Below are 14,839 nucleotides of genomic sequence, written 5' to 3'. Positions count from 1 at the left end.
GGATTGGTCGCCTTTCAAACCTGCAAATCCAGAGTTTCCTGCCCAAAAGCTACACCTCTCAATGGGGTCAGGAGACTGGCAGATGCAACTTGCTATGCAAGGGTCTGGGGTCGTGACCACGCTGTCGGAGTGAGGGTCCCCTTCCCATTTGCCTCTCCCTCTGCTTCCCGCTGCCCGGCAGTGCAGAGAGGGAAGGGCCCTGCCGAGCCGGGGAGGAGGCAATTCCCGCTCTCTGTGCCGGCAGCCCCGGGCCATGGCGGGGTGAGGAGCGTGCCCTGCGGCAGGAGAGGGCCCTGGAATGGCTGCGGTTTGGGGCTGGCTCCGAAAGCGGCCCCGCCAGGCGCGCCTGCACACAGGGCAGGTGAATGCAAACGCTGCCCGGGGCGGCAGCTTCCCGGGGGTGGAGCTGCTCCGGCACAGGTGGCAGGGCTGAGCCCGGGGCTCTGCGGAGACTGGCGAGCCCTGCTGCAAACCCAAGCCCAGAGCAACCAGCCTTCACCTGGGCAGGGAGGTCACCTCCCTGGAAATCAAGCTATTGCCCTCTCGTTACCACCAGCACCAAGCGAGGCTGTCCGTGGCGAGCATGGACTGTCCGGGAAAGGAAGGCACCGGGGGAAGGAAGAGGAATTTGACCCTGCTAAGGAAAAAGCTGTACATGGGGCAGAGGAGGAGGACGGAGCCCGTGGTAGAGAGCACCACCGGGGACCACGGCAGCTTGAGGAGGAGTCAGTCCGACAGGACAGAGTACAGCCAAAAATTGCAAGGTACTGGGGGAGCTTGTTCGGCGCTCTGCTGCCAGGGATGCTCTGAGCTGGGGTGGTGTCTCCATGCCCTCCCGGCTGCAGCCTTCAGATAAAGAAGGGAATGGCAGGCTCTGCCCCCCACACCCACAGCTGGAATGACCAATTGTCCCTCTCACCCTTGCCCCCCACCTTCACACTGTGTCATGTTTCCCCTAATTTTTCTAAATACGTTTTGTAGACGGGACACAAAGTATAATAGAAGATTTTGGTGCATTCCTTGTATGCAACCAAAATCTTTCTCATTCACGAGAAAGCATTTGCAACACAGTGATGTGAAAATATCCATCCTATCTGTCTTTGGCTGTCGTATTAAGTGGGGTATGTGTCAAGTCATTAGAAGCATCAAGGGCTTTTTTTTTTTTTTCTCCTCAATTAAAAATATTCTGGTCTATAAACTGTTGCATAGATTGTCCAAGCCTGAACTAAAGTATGTCCAAATACATGTTTGGACGGATATACTGATGCAAATTATATCATTCTGCGATTATGGGGAGAGTTGCTTTTCAAATAACCAAATTGCATATGGACCACAAATTGTAGTAAAATGTCAGTGGGGGGCTTGTCAATCAAAAATTAAATGTGATATCACAAATTGAGGAAAAGCATGAGGAATGTGAATGGCAGTTTCTGGGAGCACTCTGGAACACCAACTGATGGATTTCTGTGGGTTTCCAGGGTCTTGAACAATGGGGTTTGAGTATTATTATATGATAAGCGTGTATTACTAATAGTGCTCTAACTGCTTAGTGGCAGTCATTCCTGCAACCATAATCCTTTATGAGGAAATAAAATAGAAAAATACTTTGGATTGCTGTATTGTGGTTTTGATGCACTTAATTAGGAAGTAGCATTGCTTCAGAGAGACAATAAAAGCAGAAAATAAAATAATAAGCCTGAAAATAATAGGTTTTCTATGGGGACTGCATATGCTGAGAACAGAGAGGTTCATCAATTGTGCTATTCCCTCCTCATGACAGCTAATCAATGAGAAGGTGAAAAATACTCCATTAAGTCAGGCCCAAGATTCAGGAATTTGGCAGGGGTGTTTCCGGGCACAAGCAGGGATCACTGTGGCAAGCTCCTGGCACATGTCCCATTAAATCAGCAGATTTTAACTCATGAACGGGGTTGGTCAGGTGAGGTCAAGTTTATCAGAGAAGTATCCAGCAAAAAGGTGTGAAATCTTTCTGTCCTGTGTCAGCTGTATTCAGACCATGCATGTCTCCTGTTAAAAAATCTGAAGTAGAGGCAGGGGGCAAGCCCAGGAAGTCATGGTGGAGTGTGAGGTTATGTTTATGGCAGCAGTCCAAGGAGACAGTAAATCCAGCTTTACAGCTCCTGCCACATGCTGAGGCTGCCACGGCTGTGTATTGCAAAGCACAGTCAGGTATCAGCTCACTCTGTGTGCTTGAGTTTGTTTGAGAAAAACAGTGACTGGTTAACAAGGTACCTGCAGGCTTTGCATCGGATTAGAAGTTGGCTGTCCTCAGACTGAAAATACAAAGACAGTAGAAATTCCTATGAAATATATTTGCAGTCACCATAGAAATGCAGTTTTGTGCCAAGGCCTGACCTGGATCAAATTTTCTGAGGTAGATGTGCCTGAATCTGATAAGGATCACGGATCCCGGACCTAATGCTGGCTACCTGCCAACAGTGACAAAATGCTGTGGTTGTACACCTTTATGCTCTGCATTTCTCTCGTAACAGTTGGATGCAAAGCAGCTTTCTGCAAGGTGAGGGAAGTGGTTTTGTTGACACAAACCTTTCCAGTTTTCCATTCTTGTTCAGAAAACCCAGCAGCTCTGTTGGTGACAGCCAGTCTGGTGTGTGTGGCCTGGTTGGGACTTTCTGATCACCCTACAGTGGTAAATGCTTTGTAAAAAGATACAGATGGCAAATTCGAACTTGTTTCCAATAGGAATTGTGGGAAAAACTCTGTGTTTAGTTGCCTCTCTCTTCTACAGTCCCCTGCTAATACGTTCTCTAACACATAATCTGCAGACCTGGGGTAAGCACTAGCACAGACAAGGATGTGTAAGAGAGATGCAACAGCAGCAAGCCCTGCAGAAGAAAATCTGTGAGTGGGGCAGGTTTCCACAGGTAAAACTCAGGGGCTGCAGACCCCGATCTGTGCTAGTGCCAGGCAGCCAGGCAGAGCTCAGGGACCAAGGTGTCTTTTCACACTCTGGCACCTACATCAGCACTGCACTACATTTGTGCAAGGTGGAGCATGGATAAGGCATCTCTCAAGGGCCCTTTTCTTCCCCATGCTCTAAAGATTTCCCTGAGTAGGAACTGGGCTGTTGCCCCGCCACAGCCATTTCCAGCAGCTCTGAAGTATATGCTCAAAATGCAATTCAGTGTGGTGGAAATAGAGGTCCCCAAATAAAAGCCTGTGAATAGAACAAACCAAAAAGCCCAAGAGAGCAAGCAGCCAGGCATAAAAACTCCTAAGAATTCAAATTTCTGCACTTGGATTTCTTTTAAGTTTTGTTTTATGCAGTAAACCAATCTTCTCTATGAAGAATGGGAAAGAGCCTTTCTCACTCTAGATCTCCAGGGTAATCGATGTGGTTTGTTCTGTCAGTCTACAAACAGCAGTACACAATACCATTGCCAAAGGTGAAAGCTTCTGCAAGTGTCTTTCACTTTAAGGATTCGTTAAGACACAAGAAAGCCTTTTCATGGTTAATGACTATGGTAGATGCATCTATTCGATAGCTTATCTGTTGTGAATGGCCGTGCAACACTTCTTGACTTTACTTTTTTTAAAAAGGAAATAAGATGCAAAGTAACTATTATATTCTCAAGGAGTTTGGCAAGCATTCGTGCCTGTACTTCAGCTCATCCTGAGAGATAACGAAATGCCTACCAGCCCCATTTTAGATAGGGGAAAAATGAGGTGATTGCTATCAAATGCCAGGTTCATGATAAAACCATGCAGTCATTTAGAACTCAGATTGTACTTGCATGCTTGGAAGAGTCTAGGAACACCTTGATCAGGACATATATATTTCTTCCATCAGCTGGACATCACTTTTCTAAGAGGGAGAGTGGGGTTGAGGAAGATATATTCACTAGCATCTGTGGTGGAGACACAGAAATAATATCAAGGATCATTGTAAGAGCTAAGGCAGAGCTCCTGTGACATTTCTATGTGTTTCTCTGCTCTATGTTCACTAGAAGATTCTGCAAGTGTGTTCTTTCAAGAGGAATGAAGAAGTTGCAAAACAAAAAGTGATATTTAGCATCTCTATTTTCAAATGTATTATCGATAGCTGTTTAACTGGTAGGAGTTATCTTTTCTACAGTGAAAATCCATCAGTAGCAGCTTTAAGAGTAACTATATTAATATTTATGTATTGTATGAATGTTGGGATCAGTCTTTAAATTAACCCAAAGCTTCCAGTCTGTGAGTACCTGTGTATTTAGATAAAAGGAGTTTGGTTGATGTGGTTATTGGCACATAAATGTTTGCAAGATCAGGGCAGATTAACACGTAGTGTTAATGGGATTAGATGCTATTAACTAAAAAGGGCAGACCATGAAAAGGCATTTAAAGCATAATTCACTGTCTGTTAGGTTTTGGGCAGATTCCTGGGTTTTGTTAATAATTGTATGCCAAACTTGTGCTTGGTGTGGAAAATGAGCTATAGAAAGTGGTGGGTTTCCTGAAGGAATCAGATCACATTTGCCGTGCTCAGTGAGATAATTCATGCCTCAAAAAAAGCACCTTGTCTTACAAATTATTGCATATTAACAACTTTGGCAGTGAATGGGTCAGCTGCCCTGGTAAATGATTTGCACATCCTTCAATTTAAAATGCATCAGGGACCTTCCTGTATTAGATAGTGATTCAAATCACACAGCTACCACAATACACTTCCTCAGAGCTCACATCTGAACCCTGAATGTTGTGTGTTTTCTCTGTCTAATGCAGTTATGAGAAATAAACAACACCAGTAATGATGCAGAAACCAACAAAATTATACAAATTATTGGAAAGCTACTATCCCTTCGTGTACAAAAGCTCAGTCAGAGGCAACTCATCCAGCTTTACTCCATCTCAAGCAGGGCACCTTTCTCCATCCCATCCTCCTCCCTGCTTGCAGAGCACACCCCTCCTTCCTGCAAGGGCTGCCCATGCTCTCAGCCTCTTGCACCTCCCACCAGGTGTAACCATCCTCTGCGCCACTCCCCAGTTCCTTGTTTGCTTTGTGCTAACTTTGTATGGGCTAAAATGCAGATAATTTATTTCACTGCAGAATGTATCGATCCATGGTTTACTAAAGTACAGTAAGGAGTAAAATTTCAGATTATTTCCTGAAGTGCAGGAGATGGCTCGATGAAAGTTCTCCCCCCTGTGCCCTGTTATGAGAAGTCACGATCGAACAAATACTTCTATTTTCTCCCATGCAAATTTAGGCTCGGGGGATCTAATTCTGTTAACTTGTGCTGCAATAAAGCGGGAGTTATTCCTTGAACTTCTTGCAGTGTCTGTCAGGCTGGGAAGCGAGCTCATCTTTTCAGAGCGGATTCCATGTTGTGCCGCAGTGTTTGCACAGCACTTAGCACAGCCAAGCCCTGCCGTGGGCTGAGGACTCCTAGGAGCTGCCACAGCAGGACTAGGAACTGCAGCCGGAGGGAGGACTGGGACACGAGGGGGTTTACGGATCCTTCTCTGAGCATATTAGCAAACATTTTATTATTTGGGATACTTTGCATTGTGGGCCACACGGCCCTCAGTTCATACAGCTAATCCATGCCAAATCTTGAGGTGCTTGTGTCCTGGAGAAAGCAGTTCAGGTACAGCCCTTCCTTAGTTCCTGCTTTATTAACATATTAGCTCAGTGCCACAGGGGTGGTGTATTTATACCGGTATGTGACACCCTGGAAAGGTTTATTTGTAAGTATCGGAGCTAACAATAAGGGCATTCTTCTGTCACCTGGTGATAAGCTTTCTTCCCTTCCAGCGCGGTCACATGGGAGCTCTCTGTAGCCCTGTCAGCACACACATAATTAGAGCGGTCTGCTGTCAAGGAATAGAAGAAAGAACCTGCGCGTTGAATGTAAATATGCTCTGTACCTTATGGAACAGAAAAATGATCAAAGATCGAATGACCTAATTGCACGGAAGTCTCTGATGCAGATTTTATAAGCAAACCTGTTGCCCAGGAATAAGGGGTGCAAGGTCATTCTGGCCCTGCAGCGTTTTCCTCCTGGGTTCAGATAAGGGGCTTTTTGTATGTGTTGCTCACAGCCTGTGCACAGGCTACAGAGCAATGCTGCTCTTTCACTGAGCCTCTCAGAAAAAAAACAAAAAAAAACAAACCCGTTTTCCTCAAGCCCCTCCCAATACTTTTTGTATTTCAATACCCGACTTGGTCTTCAGGGGTCTGATTCGCACCACGTTTGCACCACAGTTTGCACTGTGAGAACTCTGGTGGGAACTGTAAGGACACCCCTTGTGGTCCCTCACAAAGGGAGGGGCATCTGGAGTAAAACTCTTGCGTGTTGTCTCATGTGATGCTCTTGGTCTGCTCATAGTGTCACACTCCATCCTTCCCCACAGCTTGTCCTATTTCAAGCTCCCTCATTTCCACAGATCCTGGTGTCTCAGTGCCCTGCAGCCTTCCCAGCACCTGCAGTGGACGCGGGCATGTAGAAAACAGAGCCAGAGCGACAGCGTGAGGAGGGAGAGGAAAGCTGCAGTCTCTGGACTTGGCTGCCTGCATTTCATTCCCAAATCCAGCTGATAAAAGCCAGTGTACATTCCCGTCTGTAATAGCTAGGTTATCTGAGGGTACAGGCTATCTGAGGACTTGCTTTCACAGAGGAATAATTTATCCAGGGTGATACAAGACTCATGTTTCACACGTGAAAACACAGTAATTCTGTAATTTGTTTGTTATACTTTGATAACTTATGCCTTCACCAGTCCCTTGTGCCAGGCAAAATCCTCCTATCTGTGCAGTGCGAGCGCAGAACTTGAGTTCCTTTAGCATTTTTCAAAGGCTGCCTAGGTAAGGAAAAGGTCTGTAACTCACTCCACACACCAGCATCACTGTACTTATTCCTATATTCTGAGCTAGTACCTTTGGTTACACATGGGAAGCACGGGATGGGGATAGATCCGGGTCCCCACACCAAGGGCATACATAGTATCCAATCAGACCATCTTACCTGGCAGGAAGGATAGATAGGACAATCCTCTTGGAGCTGCTCACTCTCTAGGCATGAAAACCAGGGAGATTCATGCACAGAGATCTTGCAGGCCTGCTATGGCTGCTCCTCTGGTCGCTTGCTGTGGGTCCTTGTAGTGAGCAAGTAAAATATAAGGAATGTTGCTCCATTACCTCTTCAAAGATTAAGGTTTGAAAATTAAGGTGTTAAGTTACCTTTAACAAAACCTTAAGAAAATGCTGTATTAGAAAATGAGGCATCCTGGTGAAAGTTATTAATAGAGCTTGTAGTTGATACACTAAGCGAGCAGCAGACTTTTGATACACCAGAGGAATGAGCAGCAAACTTTTGATACATTAAGCGAGCAAGCAGCAAACTTTTTGATACAGCAGGGAGCCAGCCCATGAGCTTTATGAAACGGATGTGACGACTGCCACTCTCAAAACCCTCTAAAAGCAAATGCCTAAGCTGTCACAGGGGGCTGCGCCGCAAAAAACCTTCACAGTGCCGGAATCTTCTGCTGCCTGTGCTGCCCTTCGCTGTCCTGGCTGCTCCAATGAGGCTGCCCGTGCTCCCTGTCCCGCTCTGGTCCTGCTGCTGTGGCCCTGCTCCCTCGCTGGGCCACTGGGCTGCTCTGGGAGAGGCTTCTCCGGAGAAGGACCCGCTGCTCCCGTGCGGATCTCTCCCATGGCACCGCATCAGCCAGCGCTGGACCCGTGGTGCTGGTAACCCCTTCGCTGTGCTTCTTGTCATCACTCTGGCATTTTCCTACTCTTCTGATTTTCTCTCTTTCTTCCCTCTTTTAAAAGTTACATTATTGCTTTGGATCCCAAGATTTAATGTCAGTTGCATTTTGATGTTGCTTTCAGGTGTGTTTAGACCCTGGTTCCTTTCTGCAACTGTGGACTGAGGCAAACCTGCCTCTCCTACCTCTAAGCTGATTGGAGCAGTCCCCCCTAGTCCCCCTGGGCCTGGAAGAGAGCTGCTGCATTTGCACATTGCAAGCTCTGTTCCTCCATGTTCCCACCACATTGTGGGATGTCTTCATCTGGGGGACATCTTTAGACTTCACTTTAGACTTGCAATAAACTGTTTATGTAAGACGTGGCTTCTTTGTCATCGCATAATGAACCTCTTGTTTCATGCAACTAGAGCCATGTACTTCAATCTACGGTTGAAAAACCCCAGTCATCTCCAAACAAATGTCCTCCAGAAAGGCAACTCCTGCAGATAGCTGACATCACAAAAGCATTAATTAAAAACATTGCTTTCTACTTTTTATTCTTATGTCTAGTAAAAGTACCAGTTAGCTTTTTGTAAACTGGCCTTAAGACACAATGATTTAATAATCTATCCAACAGACTACTTTTTCATTTTTCTATACCTGGTATCTCTGAGGACAAATGAGTCAAGTTCTTACTGTAGCAGTTAATTCTCAGAGATGTTTTTTCCTGCTAATCCTCTCTTCAACTGTTCCAGGGCTGCTGCACATTACCGGGTAGAAATGAGTCTGATTATATTCCAGATATGCACTCACTGTTTGTGCATTCATTAAACTTGCATAAAACTCCACAAGGATTTCAGCAAACTGGTTCTCAAACTGGTCAAAAGCAATCAGCTGAACATGAAATCATGCGTTTTGGCTGTAATCATCACTTCAAGATCTTGCTGTTGCATTCTATAGAGACAGATATGCCTGAAATGAAAAAGTGAACATATTGAGTGAAAATGGAAAATTATATTACATTTAACAAAAGGAAACATTTATTAAAAAACATGTTTTCTGTAAGGAAACAGTGTCTAACTGATATTTCTTGTGATTACTTCTTCCTGTAGAGAATAGTTTTTCTTTCCTGGCATTATTATCTATCATGCAATAATGGTAAAAGATGAGCCCTGACATAATTCAAGAATCAAATTTGATCAGGGCTATCTAATGACACAAACTGAAAGAACACCCTCTCAAGGGACTATGACTTCCAGCCTGAAGTGAAATACAGCGGCTTTATTTTGCTCATATAATGGCCTCCCCTGCCACCAGTATAAAAGATTAGAAAGTTCTTTTGTACAGCATCTTGTGTTTACCTTAAAATTCCATCTGATAACATTTGCATCTGAGACAAAACTACACTTCTGAGATCTTCCTCTCTGTGCTTTCTCAGGAGTTTCCCTGAACTCTTCACACACAGTTACATGCATGCAAACATTTTCACACCCAATCTCAAGAAAAATACCCATTTTGGTTCAAAACTGGGGTAGAAATGGATTGTTTATGTGGTTCCTTGTGAATTTATAAATGTGGTTACATACTGTAAGGTTTTAGAAGAAAAACTACCCGCTGGTTTAGCATGTCAGCAATGGGCAAAGTGGTCCCATTCAGCAGTCCTAGCAGTGAATTTCTCTGGGGGAGCTATGAAGTGATACTGGTATCAGTTTTGCTCTCCTCTTCACTAAAGGGCAGAGTCTGTAATATCCAGCACACAACACCTTTGGTGGGTGAACTCTGCAGCAGTGCAAACTCTCATGCAGATCATGCACTCACACCAGCACAAACTTACCAGGGCAAGGTTAAGCCTAAAATTCTTTTGATAGCCAAGGCCTTGCAGAGGGGAGACATCCTCTTAATGTTTCCATTTTATTGTCTCTGTACAAACTTGAGGACAAAATGTTCATGCCTGTGGTATACACAAACTTCAAGGCTAGAAACTGCAAGCTGAAAAGTGTATCTCAATACAAAAAAGTTTGAGAAAACAGCTCTCCTACTCCTCTGCCTTCCATCCCCCCACTCAGTCTGTTTAGATTTTTGGTCCTCACTGTTTAAAACTACTGGTGTAGAGATAAAGATGCCATCTCAAAATCAGCTGTTTAAAACTATCTGTGGTCACATCAGTCTCACTTGAAAACCTGGTGGGAGAGTCATTAATAAAAAACCTGTCCTTTCTGAATTATCAGTGATCAGCATAATTGTAGAAGGGGTAGGAGAAGATGATACATTTGATTTATTGTATTTTACACCTCCTTTTGGAAGATGGCCCAAAGCCCTCTGTCCTGAATGCTCTTGGCTCCCACAGGTCCAGCTGTGGGTTATGCTTTACAGCCCTGGCTGCTGTTGTATGGGTGAGTTGTGCTGTTCAGTGCTCACTGGAGTGCTCCTGACCTTACCCTTAACAATCAATTCAAATAACTGCAATATAATCAGTGAGCAAAGCACCTGATACTGTATGTTATTGCCTCCTTCAGTACAGTCTGTACAAGGAGCTGACATGAAGGTGTAGCAGTCTGACTTTCAGCAGAGATTCCCATCCTTTGCTGCTGAGCAATAAAAGCTGATGCTGTCAAAGCTCAGCCTGAGTGATGTAGACTTGAGCATGTTAATGATATGTCCATCTTTGTTGGTACTCTGCACCATCTTGTGGCTAGCAGAAAAACACCAGATTAGCCTCCGAAATCTTTGACTTGTGGGCTTTTTTAAAATTGTTGTTGTTGTTGTTTTGGTTTCGTTTTTATTTTTGTTTTTTGTTTTGTTTGTTTGTTTTTGGGTTTTGTGTCTGTGTTTCTTAATGGAAAATATAAATTACCAATGTACACAGATAAAAGTCAGTGCCCTTTTACAGCTGACATGGATATCTGCAGGCTGGCTTATGGACCTGCAAGTGGGAAGACTATCATTACAGATAAGTAGATTGTGTGCAGGTCCTGTAATGTACATAAATTACCCATCTGCAGAAGAGTCACTTGCATTTTCATGTATTTGAAACAAATCAGATATCCTGGGTGTTAAGTACTGAAAAATCAGTGAAGAATGTCCTAATCCAAATGATCTCTGTTCCAAGAAATGGTTGTTATTGATCATGAAAGGTTTTCCCATATTCTCCTTGAATTTCTTTGTCTCTTTCAAGAAATTATTTTTGAACAGAGCTGGAGCATTCATCATCATTGTTAGTAACATTGTCTTCACTTGAAAGTTTGTCATCCAGTACTTGCAGTCCTCAATTTCCCAAGAATAGACCCAACGTTACATTGTACAGAACAAAGGTTATTATTGTGAAGCTTTCTTATGGTAAACAGCCTTTTTCTTTCACAGAAGCACACTGTTTTTGCATCCTCCAAACCATAATAGATGTCAGACCACGACTGTGTTTTCAAAGGAGTAGAAGGGCATCAGCTATCCTTGAATTTCAGTGTGACAAGAATCAGACTCTCCCATGCTCCATAGAAAATTTCTGCCCAATATGTAATTTCTAAGGCAGCGAAGCCAGTGATGGGTTATCTCTTAAGGTCAAATATATGAGTTGCTTTGGCATACCCATATCCACTTTCAGAAGAAGGAGATGGGATGGCACTCAGTGTGATTTGGGTTTACCATTTCTTATGCTTCTTTTCCTGCTCACCATGGACATTTGTGCACCCACAATCATGCAGGGCAAGCTGGGTGAGCATGTGGCATTATGACACTCCTCACAAATCTCTTCCCTTTTTCAACAGAAAAAATGGCTCCACAGGTGGTGGCCTCAACCCCTGACAACCCCCCGCAGGAGGATGAAGAAGAAGAAGAGGAAGTCAGCAGACGCATGATGGACAGGAGGGTGAAGATCATCGAAGAGCTCATACAGACAGAGAAAGATTATATCAGCGATCTGGATCTCTGCATCAAGGAAGTGATTCAGCCCCTGAGAAACAAGCAGGTGAGTGCTGGGGCTGGAGGATGAGGTGGTGATGCCAAGGTCTCATCTCAGCCACGTTCTGCTTGCGGACAATCTCCACACAAACACTGTGTCAGGACAAGAGTGGCATGGTGCTGAGATGTGTCAGGGCTCTGGTGGAAGGGCAGATATGCTCCTGACCACTTGTGCTTCACTTGTGCAAAGCCTGCATTGAGGTACTTGTCCAGAGGCTAGCTTGGATATTACATCCCTGCTGAAGTAGCAACTTCCACCTCTCCCTTCTGCTCTGGAGTTATAACCCTTGCTATGTGCCATGGCAGATTTTTACTGGTACGCCCAAAATGAAGTTGTTTTCCACCATGGAGACTGGAATGGCATGAATCTCTGCATCAAAGTTAAATTCAATTGTTAGGATAACTTTGTCCATCATTTCAGACAACTATGCTGGATAAATACCATGTTTGACAGGCCAGTGAAGACTTGGGAAATTTGTATCCGCACAAAAGAGTTGCATTTAAAAAAGAAGGCTCATAAGTTACCTTTCATGGGAAAGATGTTATAAGGCAAATGATACCTATTTTCTTTTTAAGCGGAGACTTCAAAGAGCACCTTTTCCTCAACAGTATTTCAATTTGTAGAAAAATTATGCTGGGAATAGAGGAGATTGTCCAGAGGAGGATTTGTGTTTATGAGGCCTGAAACATAGTATTTACAGAGGCTGCATAAATTACATCTGTTGCAAAAAAAGAATAAAAATAATTTTAAGCAGACCTTAACCTACATATTTTCTATGTGGGGTTTTGTATTCAACTAGTGGCAAAATACAGGTGCAGAGGCCAAAGTGTCTTTAGGTGACATTGGCAATTCCTCTTAACCTGTGCTGTTAAAACTCCAGCAGGACCTTTCTGCTTTCCTAAAACTCTGTCACAATTTGTTCCAACCCCTCTTCAGAAGAGCTGGCATCTGCTGACATAACTTTAAGGAGTTCTTGACTTCTTCCTCCCTCACTCATTCATCCACTTAGAAGTGGTCTCCACTTGACTTCCTCCCCAGCCAGGCCAGCACTGAGCAAGAGCATTCCCTGGTTGAACTCGCTGAGATCTTTTGACAAATGTGCCGTATTCCGTCACTCTTTTTCACTCAACTGAAAACATTCTTTTTGATTCTGTCCTTTGTCACTGTTAATGTGTGAAAGTGTCTATGCACAGTGTAGTTCCAAATACAATTTAGACATGTCAGGGAGGAGGTTAGAAGTCCTGTGCTAGATGTGTACAGTAAAAGTAATTTAGAGATTATAGCTGTCTTAATTTAATAACCTCTGCATTTTTGAAAGGCTTTCAGGAATGTTATATGTTTTTAATGCTAGCTCTCCAATAAACTACCATATTGAAAGTTTGTAATGTGTTTAGAAAATTGGTCTAGCAATGAACCTGTTTCATATTTCCAAATGGATGTTTTAGCCCCTATAATGCTTATAAAGAAATTAACTGCATCAGTACTGAAAGTGAATTTCTGATTTTGTTACAATAGAATGCAATTTGATCCTCCTGGCATCTGGTAAGCTGCTATGTAAATCAGCAATTCTCTTCCAAATGGAGAGGTAGATTCAGAGAGTATCAATATGGGTAATGAAATTGGTCTTGTCTTTGTTCTCAGTATAAGCACATCACTGCTGGTTATCTCCAATGGCCCCGAATAGTAACTATTGCCCTGCTGTGCAATGAAAAGTATGTGTCCTGGAAATCTTTTACTTCCTCTAAAATGAGTAGGGACACAGAAACAAAATTTCTGCTGGTAGAATTGATACAATTAACTGTTGTGTGCCCAGGCTCAGTAAGAATTCTTTAGGTTGTATGAATATCCTGAATTGTAAATGTATTTGTTTTAGTGGAAGTTATATGATCTTGAGTTTGGATTTACAGGACAACTAACTTAGAATGGCACCAGCTATCTAGAAGTCTTTGTACTTGGCAGCTGGCACCAAAGTGCCAAGCTCCCAGTTCATGCAGTGGCCTCTGATAGTGAGGGAATCAAACCCACTGTCAACTATTGTTTTCCCCGGTGGGAAAGTAAACAGACATTTCAAAGCTAGCTAAGGATCTTTTCTTTATTCAGATTTTTTTTTCCTTCCTAAGTAAACAGTTTCAGATTAGGGATAGTGCAAAATAAGGTTAAAAACACTTGATAACATACCCTTTGTTAACTGCATATAGCATATTATAATGGTGTGAAAACGGTGTATGTGTCCTTGAAGTCACAAGGAGGATGTTTATATGAAGTTTTGCAGAAGTGGTGCTTCCTGGAGGGTTGAACACTCAGGGAATAGCAAGAGAAGCTGTCTAATACACAATGTCCTTCTTTATCCTTTGTCAGTAGCTGCTTAATATTTGTATTCCATTAGATTGCTCGCTTTGACGTGGATGGCTTGTTTAGCAACATTGAATTGGTCCATCAGCTATCAGCCAAGCTGCTGTCATTGTTGGAAGAAGCCACAACAGATGTGGAACCACCCATGCAAGTAATCGGTATGTTTACTGTCCTCTTGAGTTCTACAAAGCTACATGAAAGAATAAACATAACACTCTCCTGTCCTCTACTCTCATCAGACTTAGCTAGTACCCCTCTCAGAGGCTGGTATGCTAGAAGCTGTCCAAAATGACACTGGAAAAATGACCTGGGAAACCTGTCCAGTTGCTGTACTGTACTTGTATGATTATGATGCTTTTTCTCTCCACCCATCTGGTTGCTGAGGGGGAGGAAGGAAGCAGAAAATGAGTTTAGAATGAGTAAAACCTGTTGCACAGTGTTATACAACATACTGCTGAGATCTGTTTCATCTAGTTTGATATCGCCTACCTAAATCCACTTATGCTGACTCTAACTCTTATTTTGCATATTCAGAGTTGTGCCATTCAGGAAAAGCATTAAAAATGTTGAATAACAAGCATGTCAAACCCCAACCCACCCTAAACACTCTAAACATATATCTACTGGTGATACAGTTTGTGTAAGAGCAGGTTAAATGTGCTTGACAGGGACATGGACACTAGAGACAGATGTAATGAATCTGAAGTTTGTAGGGATTACAGGTATTTTCAGCAAACAGGTTGGCTCTGGATGTGTCACAACAGTCAAAAGTTCTGCAGGTTGGGTCATGAACATTAAAGCTGTGACTCATGTGACATT

The 14,839-nt window shown here is 43.5% G+C and overlaps 1 protein-coding gene across 1 annotated transcript in view; it reads left to right on the top strand.

Moving 5' to 3' along the window:
- Positions 1-345: 345 nt before the first annotated feature.
- The window catches only part of ARHGEF38 (Rho guanine nucleotide exchange factor 38), a 40,599-nt gene continuing 26,105 nt past the window's right edge, over positions 346-14,839 (top strand). The window contains exons 1-3 of the mRNA XM_079306773.1: positions 346-764; positions 11,475-11,674; positions 14,055-14,178. Coding sequence (XP_079162899.1) covers positions 584-764; positions 11,475-11,674; positions 14,055-14,178 — 505 coding nt within the window. The 5' untranslated portion in view covers positions 346-583. The remainder of the gene's footprint in view (positions 765-11,474; positions 11,675-14,054; positions 14,179-14,839) is intronic.

The sequence above is a fragment of the Erithacus rubecula genome, assembly GCF_903797595.1.
Source record: "Erithacus rubecula genome assembly, chromosome: 5".
NCBI lineage: Eukaryota > Metazoa > Chordata > Aves > Passeriformes > Muscicapidae > Erithacus > Erithacus rubecula.
The sequence above is the reverse complement of the archived record's forward strand: the minus strand, read 5'-3'. Positions and strand labels throughout refer to the sequence as shown.